The sequence below is a fragment of the Oryza sativa genome, chromosome 9 (assembly GCF_034140825.1).
Source record: "Oryza sativa Japonica Group chromosome 9, ASM3414082v1".
Taxonomy (NCBI): Eukaryota; Viridiplantae; Streptophyta; class Magnoliopsida; order Poales; family Poaceae; genus Oryza; species Oryza sativa.
Genome location: NC_089043.1, coordinates 20,811,578 through 20,831,538, shown reverse-complemented (window position 1 = coordinate 20,831,538; position 19,961 = coordinate 20,811,578). Strand labels below are relative to the sequence as shown.

The 19,961-nt window shown below is 43.1% G+C and overlaps 2 protein-coding genes across 4 annotated transcripts; both read right to left on the bottom strand.

Moving 5' to 3' along the window:
* Positions 1–3,283: 3,283 nt before the first annotated feature.
* Positions 3,284–7,150, bottom strand: LOC4347181 (protein GAMETE EXPRESSED 1). 2 transcript variants are annotated; one of them, XM_015756139.3, is made up of 7 exons: positions 7,029–7,150; positions 5,483–6,060; positions 4,817–5,404; positions 4,614–4,740; positions 4,297–4,483; positions 4,033–4,189; positions 3,284–3,927 (listed from the first exon to the last, which is right to left on the bottom strand). In XM_015756139.3, exons 2-7 carry the CDS (start codon positions 5,986–5,988, stop codon positions 3,573–3,575), a joined length of 1,920 nt encoding a protein of 639 aa, XP_015611625.1. In that variant the 5' UTR covers positions 5,989–6,060; positions 7,029–7,150; the 3' UTR covers positions 3,284–3,572. The 2 variants fall into 2 exon arrangements, with proteins under 2 accessions (XP_015611625.1, XP_066160318.1); XM_066304221.1 differs by lacking the exon at positions 7,029–7,150 and adding an exon at positions 6,260–6,321.
* Positions 7,151–7,840: 690 nt separating this feature from the next.
* On the bottom strand, positions 7,841–12,283 carry LOC4347180 (oryzain gamma chain-like). Of its 2 annotated transcripts, none has more exons than NM_001403803.1 (8): positions 12,019–12,283; positions 11,769–11,890; positions 11,575–11,693; positions 10,803–10,876; positions 8,809–9,073; positions 8,585–8,716; positions 8,326–8,461; positions 7,841–8,217 (listed from the first exon to the last, which is right to left on the bottom strand). In NM_001403803.1, exons 1-8 carry the CDS (start codon positions 12,219–12,221, stop codon positions 8,180–8,182), a joined length of 1,089 nt encoding a protein of 362 aa, NP_001390732.1. In that variant the 5' UTR covers positions 12,222–12,283; the 3' UTR covers positions 7,841–8,179. The 2 variants fall into 2 exon arrangements, with proteins under 2 accessions (NP_001390732.1, XP_066159972.1); XM_066303875.1 differs by having other exon boundaries at positions 7,909–8,217; positions 12,001–12,283.
* Positions 12,284–19,961: the final 7,678 nt, after the last annotated feature.

Genomic DNA, 19,961 nt, shown 5'->3' with positions numbered 1-19,961 from the left:
AGTTAACACATAACTTTAGATGTAAAGTATCATATCACAAAACTACAAATTTTAGAGTTTATATCCATAACATATTAAGATCGTAAAATTTGTAATTATGTTGATAAAATTAATGTTGAATCTGTAGTTTTCTAATACGATACATTAAATCTGTAGTTTTGTGAAAATATGATATTAAATCTGTTTGGATTTTTATACACATATGTTTTTAAATACATAGTTTTACGATGGATTAATCAAATTAGTATGAAATTTACTCTTTAGGAGGAACCGAGTGTCGCTCTCACATGCTCATCTCACGCTATCCGTAGGCTTTGTTGCTGATCTGAACTTTATGGGGGTGTGTTTGATAGAGGGAGGATCAGGTAGTTTGAAAAGATACGCAAAACGATGTGAGCTATTAGCTCATAATTAATTAAGTATTAACTATTTTAAACTTTAAAAATGGATTAATATGATTTTTTTTAAAGTAACTATTTTATAGAAATTTTTGAAAAAAACGCACCGTTTAATAGTTTGAAAAGCGTGCGCGCGAAAAACGAGTGACAATCTCCCAATGAACGAACGCAGCCCTGAACTGTCGGCGGAGAAGATAGACACGGCCGGCCAAGCAACGTGGACGCGTGGAGCGGGCCTCGTTGCCTCCGGCGGAACGATCCGCCGGGGCACGCGTCGCGCGCGCTCCGCCCCGCCAGGAGCACGTGGCTGCAGAGGCGAACCGTTCTGCGGTTGAGCCGAGGTGGCGGCTTACGGCTGCCGCTGGCCGATGGCCTACCCGTACATGCGCGCGCCGGTATTTCGGACGCATACGCCGCGCCGTCGCTGGCGGGCGGGATTTTACAGGTGAAAACGTGTGGGAAATGTGCGTACGACGACTGGGTGTGCGTATACGTACGTACTAGCCGTTTACTTTGGCCTGGTTACTCACTTGCTCCGGTGGAAGGACGGAAGGTACGCCACGCTCGGCGCGGGGGCGAGAGGGACGGATACTCGATCGCGGATAGTGATACGGTGGGAGCTCGGGCCGTGCACGTACTGCGTTTCTGGTAGATGCGTGCCCCCGTGCCCGGTTTCTGGTTTGGTCTCTTGACCCGTGAAATGGATTTTACCGGGGGCTTTGGTTGGTGCCGGTGGCAAGCGTACGACTGTTCGTCTGTTCCTACTCCACGGGCAGAGCATACGTGCACGATAGGATCAAGTTTAAAAAAAAAGGTGAGAGGTGCAAGAAGAAGAAACATGATTAAATGGTTAGTCTTCAAAAATGAAATAAAAAAGGTCAACTATGAAATAGAAAAATGAATTAAAAAATCTTCAGAAAATGAAATAAAAAACAGTATAGTTTTTGGGTTTATGTTGCCGTACTGCCAGAATGTCAACTACTCCGTATTTTCTATAGCAAAAGGTCTCACAATGTTTCCCCTGTTGCACAGGGAAAATAAAAGTAGTCAAATGGTTGGTAGGATACAGAAAATTAAACAATCCACAGTTTGCTGAGTATTTTTTCCTTGTATAATAAATAAATAAACAATAGAAAAAGAAAAAGGAAGCGTCAAAGGGAGTTGAGGGACGCAGGCAGGATACTGTCGTGGGCCGCAAACTTGCTCCAAAAACTGTGTTCGTTTGCAGCCTTGTAGCATACTCCCCCGTTCAAAAAAAAAAATTAACTTGTGTTGTTTCAGGGCTTGTTTGGTTTGGAGCCAATTTTTTCCCTACTAAAATTTAGGTAGTACTAAAACATTGGCAAATTTTGGTACTACCAAATTAGGTAGTATTCAATTTAAACTATGGTGGGTAAAATTTGGTAGCAAACCAAACATCCACTTGCTACTATTGAAGTTGCCAAAATTTTGGTAGGGTAGTAAATTGGTATCAAACCAAATAAGCCCTCAATTTTATCCCATAAAAAATTAATTTATACTATTCTACCTATCCTCAACATATAAACAGGAAGTTTTATCCCTTAAATGTCCTCTATCTATCACCATTACTACTTTTTCTAATAATAAAAAACATTGATCATTTTTACTCTTCACTAATTTCACTTTGAAATGCTAAGAATGGTCTTATTAGGGACTCTGCATATAGGGTATGTTTGGTTCCTAGCCACACTTATAGATGGCCATTTGGGCCGCCCGACACAGCATGGCCCAAGCCTGGCTGTGCCTCGGCCGAGGCTTGTCGGGCTGGCACGGCCCAACCGACTCACCGTGTTGTGCCGTGCCAGCCCACGGGCGGCATATACGACCCAATACTACTCGGGGCCAGCTCGAAGGCACGAAGACCCATCGTGCTTGCTCTCAGAAAAAGTCTATTTTTGGGTCCCTCAACTCTGCGGGCTGTGTTTAAATGGCTGGAAAATAAGTCTATTTTTTATACCTCGTGTCTTGGGTCTTGCCTTACATGATTATATAAGTCTATTTTGCATCCCTAATTTTTTTTTATTTGATCGGGCCGTGCTGGGCTGGCCCACCCCGTGCCGAGGGTGTAGCCCAGGCACGGCTCGGCTGTTGGATCAAGCCGGCACGGGCACGACCCCAGGCGGGCCGTGTCGTGCTTGGGCCAGGCCAAAACTGTGGGCTTCGGGCCGAGCCATGGGCCTCGGGCCATATGGCCATCTATAGCCACACTTGACCACGCTACAATTTATTTTTGTTAAGTATGTGTTTTGACTCACTATTTCACAATTATAGTCTTGGCTTGCCACACTTAGTGAAGGATCCAGAAAATTAGTTCCTTGATGTCATAATGTGTCTATCAGAGTCATAGTATACTAATTATACTTAAATTATAGTATTCTAATTTATGGATAAACAGTTTAAATATAGGTTTTACTGAAAGTCGTCAGTGTCATCTGACACCGGCCCAATACACGGTAGATTCATCCCTGACCACACTTTTTTAATAGCATGTCTCGTATATCATAGATTTAACTTTTTTTTAACACAGTTTGTGACTAAAATTTGCTCACCACATTTTTTGTGATCATCATAACTTATCTAATTTTAGTCGTGGTAAAGTGTGACCAGGAACAAATACATCAATAACGCGGCTTTCAATTAATAGTTACTTCCTCCGTTTCACAATGTAAGACTTTTTAGCATAGCCTATATTTATTTAGATGTTAATGAATCTAGATATGTATATGTGTTTAGATTTATTAACACATACATACATACATATACATATATATATATATATATATATATATATATATATATATATATATATATATATATATATAAGCAATGCTAGAAAGCCTTACATCGTAAAACAACAGAGGGTGTACCCATAATGCGGCTTTCAATTAAAAGCTGAGTCTCTGACCTACTCTAAAAATAACAAACACACCCATAGTATTTCAAGAGCAAACCTTTACAAACATCGCTCGGTAACAAGAGCATCACTTCGTGTAGATTTCGTCAACATCCCGTAAAATCAGAAACGTAGTACAAGTATTACGGTACACGACGACTTTACCTCTCCCAAACCAAACTCACACTGGAAACCCAGAAACAACAACGTTCACAGTATTACGCGCACAAAGCGATCTCCAGTTAATTCTCCAACCAAACTCACGTCTGCCTGTAACTACTCCGTGGCCGCAGGTTGTACCTCCGGCCAGCCGACGTCGTGATGGAGTTCTCGCCGACGACCTCCTCCGGCGAGGCGCAGTGCCTCCGGCGAGGAGCGACCACCGCCACCTGCCGCTGCTCATCCCCCGGCAAGGCGTAGCTCGGATCCGCATTGCTGTCCACCTCGTCGGCCAACTCGTCGAACACCCACGAGTAGTCCATCAGGCTCCTCTCGCTCTCCGCGCCGCCGCCGCCGTAGGGCAGCATCTTCTCGCCGGCGGCGGCGGTTTCCTCCAGCGCCCGGACCTTCTCGACCAGCGTCTGGAGCAGGTGATGGTTGAGTAGTTCGTAATCCCTGAAGAAAAGTTTACAGGCTAATTAATTACCAGGAGATTGAGATGAATCACGAATGCATGCAAAGATCTGATCGTGATGAACATGGACTGGATTTGGTGGTTACCTGAATGTGAATATGGCATGCAACATCTGAACGGTGGCAAGTGCAAGGAACACTGATCTGACAAGGAACACCTTGGATATGACCCAGAATTGCTTGTCGATGTCGTCAGCTCCGAGCTTGATCAGGCCAATTTCGAGCAGAAGCGTGATGCACAAGCCTGCCAGGAGAGTAAAAAGCAATAGCAATTGAGCATTTTACAAGGTGTAAATACAGGTAGTAACTGCTAATAGTATGTGAAATATCCTGAGATGTTTTTTTTTTTACCAAAGTAAAGATGTCCCCTGATGCTGAAAGTTTGCTTCGCGCTTGTGAGCATGTAGATGAGAAACACGATGCAGCAGTAGAAGAAGAACGCCTTGATGAAACGTGACTCGGCTAAGATGGCGTTGTGGAGGATGTAAAGTTTGTCCAGAGCAGCAAAAATGTTGGCCTGCTTTGCTCTGAACTCTTCCTGCAGGACAAAAGGAAAAAAGATCAGTTGAAAAAGAAGTCAATCCTATGCCTACTGATTGATCATGGTTAAGCAGTCAAACAAAAGGAAAACTATTCTCGTATTCTGATATGCAGGAGGAGACAATAACCTGAGCTTCCAGTATTGAGTGTGAATTATGAATCAGGTGTTCATGAGCTTGCCGGATTTCTTCCTGCCTGGACAATAACTCTTCCTGCTGACGCTGGCCAAACTGTGCAAGTTTTTGCACAGTCTCCCTGAAAATTCCAGTCAAAATCAGTATATTTTACAATGAAATAAAAAAAGAATAATGGAAGCGAGAAGTTAAAATACCTGCTTTCCTCAAGAGCTTGTGCCTGAAAGCTGTACAGATTATTCAGACCGTCCATGGCCTTGCTCTGTCCATCCAAAAGTTGCATCTGATTCTCCAATGATTTGCCAGCCACACTCCCAATATCATTTGCAGTGCTCTGCAAATCCTGCATCTTGGTGGACATGGAATCACCAACAGTTTTGATCTCCCTCTGAATATCAACAGCCTCTTCCTTCAGCTTATCCATCCCATTGCCAAGGCTCTCATACGACTCCTGAATATGCGTCATGCCGGCATCGATCGTCTCCCTCATCTCGGTCTGCCCTTCTCTGAGCTTTGCCTGAGAGTCTGCAATCTCCTTGGACTGCTCAAAGATGGCCTTGGAGTGAGCCAGCACGTCGTCGATCTGGTCTCCGACATTCTTCGACGCCTCTGCGAGATGATCTGCCTGCATTTCGATCGACGAGATCGTCTCCTGAACTTTGCGTGATTCTTGTATGATCTGGTCTGACCTCTCCTCGATCACCTCCAGCTTCTCCTCGGCTGACTTGGATGTCCTTGTCAGGTCGTTGACAAGCCTCTCCGTGTTATGCTTGAACGCTTCAGCTCTACACAAATCAACAAAACATGAAAAATTCAAGAAGCAGAAGTGAATTGCAAACTGAAAATGGGAGAATTGCACTTACTGCAATTGGTGGCACAGGGTGTTGGTCTCGAGGAAGAACTCGAGGAACACCTGGTCCTCGGAGACGCCGAGCCTCTTGCGGCAGTGCACCATGTCGGAGACCTCGCCGCAGCGAGGGAACGGGGGGCGGCCGGAGTCCTCCTGGAAGCAGCTGCTGAGGTGCCACGCCAGCCGCGACTGCATCTCCTTGTCGGCCATGATGTCGCCGCAGCTGGCGAACAGCCTCCGGTACGCCTCCTGCCAGCAGTTGCTCGGCCCGGCGAGCTTGCTCCTCGCGTTCTCCAGCAGCTTCACCGCCCTCGGGTCGTCGGCCCCGTCCATCAAGAAGTCGGCCACCGCGCCGTCCAGCTCCAGCATCGGGGCGGCGCGGCTCTCGCCGGCCGTCGGCGGCGAAGACGACGACGACGAGGAGAAAATGTTCCACGAGAAGCCGCTGCTCCTCCCAGGGCACAGCCATAGGCAGGCCAAGATCAACAACAGGATAATCGTCCCTGCGTGTCTCCTCATGGTGAAATCGGTGAACTTTGCACCGGGCAAGAAGCGATCTTGGTGAGTAAAATCACGGGTTAATTGCAGTTCCTGCCAGGAAGGAACAATCAAGAAGGCAAGAATTAAAGCCTATTCATTTGATGCAGATTGTTACGCCCCGTGTTAATAACATTCTGAAATTCTTAAACCCAAAGACCCCAATCGAATTGAATCACCGAATTGAACAGAATAGGAATTAACTTGCAAATTTGTTCAGACTAAAATATGATTAATCGAAGCCAGTAACAACCTAAAATTCTAAATCAAATCGCCGGAGCAAGATGCAACAAGGGGCAGTGACAAAATAGCTGCAACTTTCCCCTGCGGTGTGAAGGGCTCCCTGATAAATAGCACCCGGTGTTCCTTAGCCGGCAAGCCAGAGAGATCCAGATGAGCCTGTCACATCACATGCAGGGGAAGATTAAGAGAGAATCACCCTAAACTAAACCAAATGTTTAGAACTTTTGACACCGAAAATGACAGCGACACGCACGCAAACACACGGTGAACAGCACTGAACTTGATATTAGTAATGGCGGTTTACATTTGGAATGTGCTAGTTATCTTACACGGTTACACCAATGGAAGTGTGGAAAGCTACTTGGATGCCAAGTTGAATGGTGGGGCACAGATCTCTTGCCGTTTCTATGTTCCGTTCCCAGCAAGGAAGATCTTGATCAGTTAATGACAAATCAAGTCGGTGCTAATTTAAGTCGGTTGCATGCACTGGCTTACACCACAAGATACTACTCCAAGAGGCGCAAGCGCTTGGCCCACCATGCCAGTGACAGAGGGCCAATCAAATTCTCCTCTCCTATACCTTGCGGGCTATCTTTACTGACATGAACACTGAACATATACCGCGAAATTCTGAAAAGTTCAGAACGAACGAACCTACAACGATGGTTCAATTTTGTTGCACCGGTGAAGTTCAGAGAGAAGAAAGAAATCTCGCTGTATTTTGATTCGGAAAAGAGAGGCAAGAGCAGAGGAAAAAAATGGAGGAAGAACTTACTCACCGGATCGCCTGACGTTGGCAGAGGTTGAAGGCGACGGAGCGCGACGGGAGGCGAAGCTGTAGGAAGGGAGAGCGGCCGCCATATATGTAGAGGTTAAACCGGCCGTGATTTCACTGGCGGTAGTTCGCGGTGAAAACGCGCGCCGGTTAACTCGAAACGGCGCGAACGGGCGAACCTCCGCGTGAGAAACAGACGGAGATCAAGAGGCGGCGGCGGCGCTGGCCGTGCCGTGTGCCATGCACGCGGTTGGGATGTAGTAGTACAAAAATTTGGCAACTCTTTACGCTCGTTGAGTGAGCACTGAATTGGCAAAAGTTTGAAAGTGTTCGGTACAGCAACCGTCTGAAATTGGCAAAGTTTGCATTTCTGTTTGGAGATGCTACATCATGCGCAAAAAAAAAGTTGGTTCACATTTCTCCAATTTTATTTTTCTTTCCTGTTTGTTTGAACTTTGAAGGATACTAAACTCGACAGGAATTTCACAGGAACAAGAAAAGTCACCCGCGTTCCAAATGGATCATGAAACATCCATGCGGTGAACTGAACTGAACTTCAGAGAGTAGAGAGACAAGACAGAGGCTGTGTTTAGTTCACACCAAAATTGGAAGTTTGATTCAAATTGGAACGATATGACAGAAAAGTTGAAAGTTTGTGTGTGTAGGAAAGTTTTGATGTGATGGAAAAGTTGGAAGTTTGAAGAAAAACTTTGGAACTAAACATGGCGAGAATAATAAGAGATTTGAAGGTCCTCCAGTGGTACTAAAATTTTTAGTATAAATTTTCTAGTACCGGAAGTACCGAGAGTTATCAAATTTTATACCAGAAACTATAATAGATGGCTGTAAAATCACTCGAATAATAATGTACACATGACCCGGAATTTTCGTAACTGCACTATGAAATATGAATAGGCCATTCTGTCGCATAAATAGGAATTTACAGCCATGTAATGAGTACTCTGAAACCCCAATTGCTGGATTACCTACACAACCATACAGGAGAAGATTACATGCACTGGGCTAATTCATGTCCTTATGATCTTATATTCACAAGAAAGTTTCAGTTTCTGTATACCCATCTTCATCCTTGGACAGAAAAATATATTATTGAGGCCAACTAAATTGACACAATGGAACTAATCCGTGGGCACCTCATGCAACAATAGGGTAGGATGCGCAAGTAGCAATACCTGCATAATTTATATTCAAGTCAATATTGTGATGCAGTGCAATATATCCAGCGTAACAAATGCGATATCAGTTCATCGTAGCCATGGACGTCAATATGGAAAACTTACCGCACATGTTCTTGCCCATTTCCATCTTGAAGTAACCATTGTCACCCCAGTCTGCACCCCATGAGTTCTTGATGAGCCAGTAGGGAACGCCATTTTCGACACCATAGCCAACGGCCAGAACAGCGTGGTTCACATCCTAGTAGTAGCATTCGAACTCACAATTCAGGGTATAATTGGACAGTAATCATACAAAGAAAAACTCTACACAAACAAATCAAATCATATACTGAAAAATGAGCTAGATCTCTTGTACACTCACCATTGGAGAAGTTCCACAATGGTCACTTGTGTAAACTCCACTCTTGTACATCCTGAAACCGTTGATCACCTGAAAGGCAACACTAACTGGACGAACAAGTCCAACAGCATTCTTCAGCTCATCCTCAGCACCCTTACCAGAGCAATAACCAAAAAAAGAGGATCAATAAATCAGAACAGTATATTCTAGATGCTCCCATCAAACTTTACAACGGGGTTCCTTACCAGGGTGATGTTAACGGAGTCCAAAACCTTGACTCCAACGTTTTCAGGCTTGTAATGACAGATGCCATTGACACCCGTGTAAGGGTAAGCCTCTTCAGTGTCAAGGCCACCATTGTATTTGATGTACTCAAAGGCCTGAGATGGTAGGCCTCCACTGCATCCGAAATTATTGTATGCAGTAGCACAATCAACCAGCTGCTGCTCAGAAAGAGAGACAGGCTTCCCAGTGGCCTGAGTATATGCTGCCTCAAGAGAACCAGTGGTGCTGCCAGAATAAGTTAAAGGTCACTCAAATGATCTGATTATAGGACCCCCCCCCCCCACCCGTGACTTTCCTTTTTTCTACTTTGTCTGCTATAATTGAAATGAGGCACCTTTTCTACAACGGTCACACTATATAAAGTTATAATCGAAAGTAACATTCCAGGAACATTTTCAACATAGGTTTGTCAATTGGTATGTGAAGCATATTTGCCACTATACTTGTGGAGTAGCAAGAATATATGCCAAATGGACGAAAAGTAACAGAATAAATTCATGAAAGACATATGATAATTGAATTGTATGCTTATTTGAGAGTAGTGACAGATACCTCTCCGTCCAAAAAAAAAAGTCCAATTCTAACGATAAATCTGGACACCTATTTTTGGGACGGAGGAAGTACAAGTCAAATAGACAGGAGATATGAAAGGCTCCATTATCAGCAACCGAAACAGATTATGCAAGCAGCACTAGAGGGGTGTTCGTCACTACTGCCGGTTCCAACTTTCCCCTCTCGTTTTCTGCTCGCACGCTTTTCAAACTGCTAAATGGTGTGTTTTTTTACAAAAAGTTTCTATACAAAAGTTGCTTAAAAAAATCATATTGATCTATTTTTTTTTAAAAAAATAGCTAATACTTAATTAATCACGCGCTAATGGACCGCTCCATTTTCCGCGTGCACCGCTCTTGGTTGGGAACCTCTAGTAGCGAACACACCCTAGTTAGACAATAATGTCAGATTCTCCATTATTTTATTACTCGCATGTCACACGAGTGCAATAATTTAAGTCCCATGCTTAACATTTTCAAATATTTTTGTAATCGTTTCTGTGGTGAAAGTTCTCCAGTTCTCACCTACTGTACTCGAGAGTTAGCAATCTCCAGCTTAACCGACATACTGATCTGCCAGTCCCCATTCAACGTAGTTTAAAACTATTTACCAAAAAGCAGCACAATTGGAAAGTGCATCCACCCCGATTACTTTCAAGACCATGATTGAATCAGAGTTTGCGAGTCCTGACGCCAGACAAGCAGACTCCAACTGGTACTTCCTGTCTGGTAAGATAGCCTTTTACACGTAATTTCGAAAGTTCAGTTCAATAATTATCAAAGCAACCCCCGTTTGTTAGCACACTTTGCCGTAACTTTTTTTTATAGGTTCAGTAGTTCAGGGAAGATATTTAGAAAAATAGCACGGATTCTTTCTTTTTCGTTCGATGGATTCTATTGTTATTAGCACAACAGGATTACCAATACATGTTGCACCTCAAAAGATAGTACTAAGTAATTTTATCATCCTTAAAAAAATACTACTCCCTCCGTCCCATAATATAAGGGATTTTGAGTTTTTCCTTGTAACGTTTGATCACTCGTCTCATTCACAATTTTTTGAAATTATTATTTATTTTATTTGTGACTTACTTTATTATCTCCAGTATTTTAAGCACAACTTTTCGTTTTTTATATTTGCAAAAAAAATTTGAATAAGACGAGTGGTCAAACGTTACAAGCAAAAACTCAAAATCCCTTATATTGTAGGACGGAGGGAGTAGTAGATATCAGTATATCACACTTTGTAGTATAAAATTTGGTATCTTTAAGTTAGTAAATACCTCGGGGTAAAAAAAAATTAGTGTAAAATTTAGGTACCTTGAGGACCAAAATTTCTCAAATTACTACTACAGTTTGCATCTAGAAAAATACTCACACAGTTTGCACCAGAAAGTAGTTACCTGAAGGTCCAACAGGAACCACAGTGACCCTGGTCTTTCACGGGGCTCACGATCCCATCCTCCCTCCAGTCTTTCTGCAGTAACTAAAACAATCAGGAAAAAAAGTCCCCCAAAATTCAGTGCTAAAACGTACAAAATGCATAACCTGATGGGACCGATTAGCATGCAAGGACACAGACACACAGTGTATGGCCTGATCAAGCGACCCAATAAGCATGTAACGACACACTGTATGGCCGGATCAAGCGACACAATAAGCATGCAAGGACCACAGTCTTGCGAGTATGAATGCCATACTCTCACAACTCACAATCGCACCTACAAATACGGGCAGAAATGCTGTACACTACAGTTCAACCCCTCATAAAAAAAGATGGATGATTTCTATTTTTCAGAAAACTAACCAGGCATAGCAGGCTCGTTGTTCGTATCAGTAACTACATCATGTGCAGAGGTCACAGAAGAAATTAAGTGGTCATTAAAAAATGTTCTTTACGGGGTATAGAAGCCGCGACCGCGAGGACACAGTAACACGTGGTAGGGACAGCCAATCGAATCGAGCGAACGCTGCAGCGATGAGCAAAGCAAATCTTGCTGTTCCTTGCAAAGCCCAGAGTTCAGATCAGAAATTAAAACCCTCTCCGAGCCTGATCCCCAGCTCACGCATGGCGGATGATGCAAGAATTCCCCAAGAAGCAATTCCCACATGTGTGTGTGTGTGGCTACCTACCGTTACTACCACGTTACTACAGTACAGAGCTTTGGCACTTACGGTCTCCGGGAGAGCGGCGGCGTCGCGCATCCGGTGGTTGCCGGCGAGCGTCGCCGAGCAGTTCTGCGCCGCGCCGAGCCGGCTCGCCTGGAACTCCTCCCAGCTCATGTCCGCGAAACCTGCAAAAGCACCGCGACGGGGGTGTGTGAGAGGAGGATTAGGAGGATTAGGAGGCGCTCGGCTCGAGGTCCTACGGTTGATGCCGAGGCGGTAGGGGAGGCCCCTCCGGTTGGTGGAGCGGACGAGCTCGAGGCTCTCGGAGAAGATCCGGAACCGCCGCTGCACCTCCGCCGCGTCGCCGTACCTCTTCCCATGCCTGCGCGTAGGACGAGATCGAACGAGAGGTCAGGACGACGAGGAAGACGAATGGCCGCGGCGGCGGCGGCGGCGGCAGCGGCGGTGGGGTGGGATTAGGGGGAACCGAACGGGGGGGGCGGCGCCGACCTGACGGCGAAGCGGGCGAAGCGGAGGGCGTCGCGGGTGCGGCCGAGGGCGGCGATGACGGTTGACTCGAGCGCGGAGGCGGCGTGGTCCGTGACGGAGCGGATCGGGTTGGAGTCGTCGAAGCCGGAGGACGCGGCGGCGACGGCGGAGGTCGCGGCGACGGCGGCGGCGGCGAGGAGGAGGATGATGCGGCGGTGGGCCATCTCGCCGGCGAAGGTGACGATATTTTTTTACTGGTTTTGGTGTGAGAGTGGACAGTGGGGGCAGGAAGCTTGGATGGATCTCTGGGTTTTATATAGGGCTTCGCAGCCTTGCTGGCCACTGGTATGACTTGGATAACTTTGGTTGCGTCTTTTTCTGCAGTTTTGAAAATTTCAGTTAGCTATATTTGAAATCCGATTAATTAGAAACATATTTACTTTCATTATCATTTTACAACTTCTTGATCTACAGTATCATGTACATTAGCATTGGGATCATGCATCTCTGCTGATTTTTTTAATCAGTTATTACTTTATAAAAAACAATTCCTAGCTATTAATCTAGACATATATATATATATATATATACATACATACATACATACATACATACATATATATATATATATATATACATACATATATATATATATATATACATATATATATATATATATATATACATATATATATATATATATGTCCAGATTCGTAGTTAGGATTGATTTTTTTTTTACGGAAGGGTATATCACATGACTGCGATAGAAAAATATACAGTGCACAAGTATGCAACAGGCACGTGCTAAGTAAGCAATGGGGGAACCCGTGGATATTCCCCAAAATTTTCATGAAAAAACATAATATATGTAAGTATATTATACTGTATATATTTATATTCGAATGTGCCTAATACTTCTTTTTCCTCAACAAATTCACTCCTGCACTTCTAGTAACCAACTGTCTCAAATCTCCTAACACTAGTGTACCAGATACCTCTATACCCACCTAATAAATACTCCATCCGTCCCATAAAAAAACCAACCTAGTACTGAATGTGACACATTCTAGTACTGGATGTGACACATTCGTTTTTTTGGATGGAGGGAGTATTGTCGTGTTCGCCACTGTAAGTAAGTAAGAGTGACCCACCAGTAAAATCAATTTTTGAAACAGAGAATGAGAGGAAGGAAGTACGCATCTGTCGAAAAAAATGATCCAACAACTTTGGAACTGAAAATCCTCTCTGATATATAAAAAAGGCAAATAAAATTGGTGTTGGAAAGTCATGTTCATGCATACTACCTCCATCGAAAAAACAAACTTAAAATTAAATGCGACATATCATAGTACAACAAATCATATCCAATCCAGATTCAGATTTTTGTAGGACGGAGGGAGCAAGGTTGTGTTATTCCCTTTCTTTTCTAACTCATCTTCATCTTTTCTTACGTGTATGCTTTTCACGCTGTTAAACAATTTGTTTTTTACAAAAAAAAAGTTTTCTATAGAAAAGTTGTTTTAGAAAATCATAATAATTTATTTTTAAAACTTTTAGACTAATATTTAATTAATCACGTATTAATAGGTAACGCTATTTTCCGTGCAGGGAGGCTCCCGAACTCGGCCAGAAACTTGTTTGCTTTTCAAGTTTCCATCTCCTCTTAAAAAATTAAGGGCTGTTTGGATCAGGGACTAAAATTTTAGTCTATATCACATTAGATGTTTGGACACTAATTAGAAGTATTAAACTGCAATACTACTGCTAGCGTTCTGCATCTGTATAGGTGAACATCCAAATCTGCAGCGGAGGAAAGGAAAGGTACCCATGGGCCATGACGCCACGGGTGACGCCGATCGATCGATCGAGACGCACGCTCCGCCGGCGCTCGCTGATTGGCCTCCAGCGTCCAGCGGAAGCTTCAGACAAACACGGCGCAGACCATGCACCAATGCAGTGCTCTCTGCTCTGATATTTTCGTTCTGAAGCTGAGCTGAGTGAGTAGCCGATGCCAGAGCGAGACGGGAACCCATCGCGTCGTGATTGGCTGAGCAGATGAGATGCAGATGCGGTTGGAAGAAGAAGAATGGCTGGCAGTCCCCGATACGACAGCAGTATGCATGGAGTCATGGAGATCCGTCTCGGGCACTTCACTTCGATCTGCAAGTGTCCAAGATTGCAGCTCCATCCCAAAATAAATTTATTTATGGTTTCTTCGATATTTGACTGTCCACTTTATTTAAAAAAATATAAAAAAATCAGCGTAAAGTATTATTTATGTTTTATTATCTAATAACAACAAAAATATTAATCATGAAAAAGATTTAATAAGATGAACGGTTAGATGTCGAACACAAAAATCTATAAATAAACTTATTTTAGGATGGACGGTGTATATGCCTTTGTCTGTGTGCATATGTGGACAGTATGGACCCTGAATTCATGCAGACTAACGGTTCATTGGATCGGCTGCATAGCCGTTTGGTCTTTTTCTCAAGAGTTTTTGAAAGCATGCGGATCACTTTTGTTTGTAGGTGACGGTATATATGATTTCGTTGTGGCCGTTCTTCAGAACAGAGGCAAAAGTGTCACCGTTCTTCAGAACAAATTAATTAGCAAAATTAAAAAAGGTCTGAGTTACCTAGCCAAAAAATCTTAAGTGGGCTCATGTTTTCTAGTGGACGTGGATATATGTAGTAGGAGAATTGTAGTATAGTAAATTTCTGTTTCCTTTTTTTTTTGAACGTCTTTGCGTTTGATTTACGAGATAGAGTATGTTGAAACATTGCTACCTAGCAGTAAAACTGTGCAAGTACTAGCTATCATGAACAGCAGTGCACTAATTAATCTGTATGAAGACATCAACAACCTCATTGTTTCCCTTTCCGTTGTTTAGAGTTTGTGTTTAGCCGCCGTAGTTTTCTAAGCTTCAGCTTTTTTATTTTGATTTTTCTTCCTTCCGCTAGCATAAGTCGGTCTGGCTGATTGCATTGTGTAACTAAAACTCTTTTCTTCTAATATATTGACGTGCAATCCTTTTACGCGTTCACGAAAACAACCTCATTGTTTCGCTTCTATATATGCTGATAAGCTAAAAATTTAATTTTAGAGTTCATTTTATGGGTTTTTTCATCGTAGTTTATTTTATAGCATTTGCTTTCGAATCTCTAAGAACATGTATATAAAAATTTTACCGATAAATTATTTGTTAGTTGCTAATAAGCCGTAGGAATAAGCATAAACATAAGCGAAACAATATGGCTGTAAGCATGGCCGTGTCTTTAGTACTGGACGGTGCATACCTCAAAACTCACTGTAACCCAGTGATAGATGTAATTTTAAAATATAGATGGGGTGGCATCTAGTAAGAGGCTAATCTGGATAGCCCTAGTTGGATGATGGTGCAACACACATAAACCATAGTCACCGGCTCATGGCACCGGCACAATGGAGAATGGCACGAACATCAAGCAAGTTAACAACGAAGATTTAACAGTTGAACAAATGCCAGAGTCACATAGACGAGGCAATGAGTATAGTCATAAAGATGAGACGGCGATGGAGGCCTCTTGTCAGGAATCAGGTATGAAAATGGTAGAACCCAACATTATTAATTTAAATATGATTTACAAAATTTTTATATCTAGAATGTCCATTTTATTCTCCCGGAGTATTTCGTTGGATAACTAAACCCCTGAAATATTTTGTTCTCATTTTACTCCCCCCCTAAACTATTAAAAAATGGTTTTCTTTAATGCTTAATAGTATTTCTCTTCTTGGTTTCTCTTTATACTACTTGTATGTTAAGTGTTGTCGAAACGACAACCGCATACGTCGAAAGACGTGGTTACTCAACAGTGGTTGAAAAAACGAAGTGTATTAAATTTTGAATTTCACTCGGGATCCCCCCGTTACATGGCCCTAGGGGGCTATTTATAGCCCTATTACAGGTTCTTACTACTAGGGTTTAGGTTATACAGGGGAATTTACATGATTACCCTTACGAAAGGGACATTTACAGGGGTACATGATGATATAGGGGCTCATGGGCCCCTGATGGGCCGTCTGGCGATCACCTGCCCTATTGCCCCTAGGCTTGATGGGCCGGAAAGGCTTCTTCGGCCCTCGCGGAGGCGAACTTGCCAAGTCGAAGTCGTCTTCCTTCGGCAGATAGTCTTCGCCTTGCACCCTTCGCCTGAGACGCCTCTGGCCTGGCAAGGCACTCGTACGACTCTTCGCCTCGCGCCGTTCTTGCTCCATAGCCTTCGCCATGGGTTTCAGCAGATTTGGTCGAAGGGCCTCATGCCATCCGCCAACATTAAGTATAATTTTTTTAAGTCATAAATGACACCATTATCAAAGTGTCAGAATATTTTCAAAATTCTTAACAAAATATTAAAGAGGTAGGTTATAATAGATCTACCAATCCTACCAAATTTAGTTTATATACGGGTTATATATAGAGAGAGAAAATGAGAAATATTGTTAGGGAGTAAGGTGAACCGCCTTCAATAGTTCAGAGGTGTAAAATGAGCTAAAAATTATTTAAGGGGTTAAGTGCTCTGTTAAAATAGTTTGAGTGAGTAAAGTAGACTTTTTTAATGTGTATTTACCAATTAGCTATTTAATTTAGACTTTAATATGGTACTAAAATAAATAAAAATAAAATCAAATTTTATATAAGGCCTGAATCAGAAAGGATCAAAATGGTACCTTAATACTCATTCGGTCGTGAATTTCATAAATAATTTTATCCCTAATTGAAATACTTGATGTATCGGATGGTTTGATAGTGGGATGATGACTAATGTGTTAATCTAGGTATGTGAAGTGGCACTGATTGTAGCCGGACTGGCAAACCCACGCTACCCAATCAATAGGTGTGTCCGTCCCTCCTGTATCCTTCTTGAGAAGTCTGCCCCTGCAGCTGTTTCCTTCTTGAGAGGACAGGACGAGAGATTCAGATTCTTTCGGTGAATATTCACATGACAAGTGCCTCAAGAGATCTTTACTTATATACTGCCTCCGTTTGAAAAGATAGGAAATTTCTAGCTATATGTTTAGATAAGTTACTTACAAAGACGCTGGAACAAATGAATTGATCAGCTTAAGTTTTGAATAAGTTAGTTGGCATAACTCAAATAATAAAATGGATTCATCAGCACAGAGATATTTATCGTGTAGCAACTGGCAGCACACCATCACTCAGCATCTGGAGACGATGGCTGCAATAACAAATAGACAGCGAAACGGAGAGAGACTTTCAAGGCAAAATATTGTTGCCTTCGGAGTGTCAAGTGTCAACATCAACCTATTATTCCCCGAAAAAAAAATCAGCCTATTATTTATTTGCCAGAAAAGAAAATTCAATGTGTGTTTTCTTGAGAAGGAAAAACACCTAAAGTATCACATGCGGGACCAAAAAAAAAAAGATAATGTTGTGTGCTTACGCACGAGATGTGGGCAGGCTAATGCCTTATGACATTGATCACAGCTACCGGATTTGATTTGATTTGCAATAGCAAACCTTCTTAGAATATGTATTCACGTGTGTCGACAAATGTAGGAGATTCCATCTCGGTTGGTACTGGTACATCAAGAAAATGTCAGATATCAATAGAGAACACTATTTTACTTTCTCCAGTAAACCTGCATGACATTAGCCCTACTAGCTAATTCATCATTCTTCTAATTTTGTAAAATATTATTGCTACAGCTACGAATGATGAATTATAATATCATTTATCTGAAATGACATATTTATGGCATGATCGAATTAACCCTAAATTTTGTAGGTTAACCCATGCAGCTTTGGGCTTTTGCCCCATACTTTGTCGGCTGGGTCGGTTGGTCGGCCTAGCCTACCCACATCCCAATTCACGGCCCATGTAAGACTAACTGCAGGATTGGGCCCACAAAAGAACGGAAATCCTCTCTCAGTTCCTTGTGCTGCGGCCCACCTATTATACCGAACGAAGGCGACAGGGCCGTAGCCATCGGCCGAGCAGAGCGGGCTAGCGAGGAAGCCTATGTGGGCCAGTGAATTTCGGCCCAACTACTGTTGCGACCTGTATGGCCCAGGCCCGTTTGATGCATCGCAACCATCGGTTGCGAACTCGCGATCCTGTAAGTCAACCCCCTGTGCTGGATCGTGTACCGTACTTGCGGTCCATGTCCTTGCAGATAGGTTACGCTGTCAGTTTAGTCACTGCAGGCCATGCTTACCTTGTGGTTCAGATACGCCCGTGTCCGTGCGTGTGTTAACTGTCGGTCACTCGTTTCTTCCGTTCATCCATAAGCATCATGTAAGCAAGCGTGTCACATTCTCCAAATTGAGCTTAATGATTTCATTAATCGCAAGAAAAAACTCGCCCATCAGTCATAAATTTAAAGCTCAACGCATAACTATCTCATTTCCCATGTGCAAGAACATTTTTCTCCCCATGCTCTGAAGTCTGAACTTCTTCTATTTGCAGGTGAAGGCGTCCAAAAAAATTAATAATAAAATTCAGAAGCAAAAGAATTGCATCCAATCTCTGAATGACTGAATCCGCCGTCCATGCTTGGTATGGTAAGATTAATCGAAAACCTTACCAATCCCTTTCACGATCCACGTATCCGTTTGAGTTTTTACGGCGTGTGAGACGCAGAGGTTTCCGTCGTTTTCGTCTCACCTAACCTAATACTGCTGCTTCAGAGTTCAGACCGGACAAAGATTGACCGTGAAAGTCCAGTCCATAGGTTGCTAAAGTATGCGTTTTGTGAAGGTCATCAGTTTCGTGTTCTCCTTGTATGGCGGCGCGATCGATCATTGGCGTCATTCTATCTTCAGAACTCGCGTAATCCTTCATCAGTTGGTTTCAGTTTTTGCCAAATGATCCGTCACTCGTGAAATTTACCAGTCACAGCAGTACAGCACAGTGGTTTCCTGCTGATCAGATCATTTTTTCTAGCAAACAGATAACTTAGATCTCAAATAACCCAATCTGAAATTCGTTCATATGAAGATTTAAACTCAGGACTACTTAGCCCTCAAATAATTAAATCTGAAATTCGCTCCTATAGAGATTTGAACTCGGGATCTTAGGGTGCTACTCAGGTCACTGTAACCACTAGGCACAGCAGTACAGCTCAGATCATTTGGAAGAAGAGGAAATGAATCAACAGTGACAACATTTAATTGAAAAAAAAATCAGCACGAGGCACAGGAGGAAATTGAATCGATTGACAGTGAGAACGTTTAAAAATTGACAAATTTGCAGGAGGCCGGGCGCTCGACGACTGAATTCGTCAATGAGTTATGAGCTCCTAATCACTAGCTCTGACTTGCACGCTCCATTTGCACAACTAGCTAGTTCATATGCTTCCGGCTCCACTAATCCGCTAAAAGCAACAGACGCGATCAAGCAAAGACGGCTGACCTGGGAGTAAACTCAGCATGCTGTCACGCCCCCGATCGCAACCAGCGGCGCGTGCAAATCGAGCCGGAAAACTGCTGCAAGGACAGAGACGATCTCGTATATATTCTTTTCTTTTGTCAATTTGGGCGCAGGGAGAGACACCTATCCATCTACCTGCAGCTGCAACTTGGTCAGTTCGTTCACCACAGGCCGGCGATCTGCTGTGGTTTTCGTTGTGGACTATGAAACTTTTGCACAAGTCGCGTGTTCTGAGCTGACTAAAAAAAAATGGCTCTTGCATCGGATATTCTTTTTTATTTGTATATCATCTGGTCGCCCAACTACACGCACGGCAATGCTCGTAAATATCGTGAGGCTAATCAAGCTGGTTTCAGGGTTAATTAACCATAACAAGTACGGTTGCATCATGAGCACGTGATAAATCGTATATAACAAATTAAGCAGCATCACCACTTGGGTAAGCTGTTTAGTCTCTGATTAATTAGAAAGGTGCGAAAAAAGATAGAGGGACCATATACTGTGGCCAAGTTGACATCTTTTTTG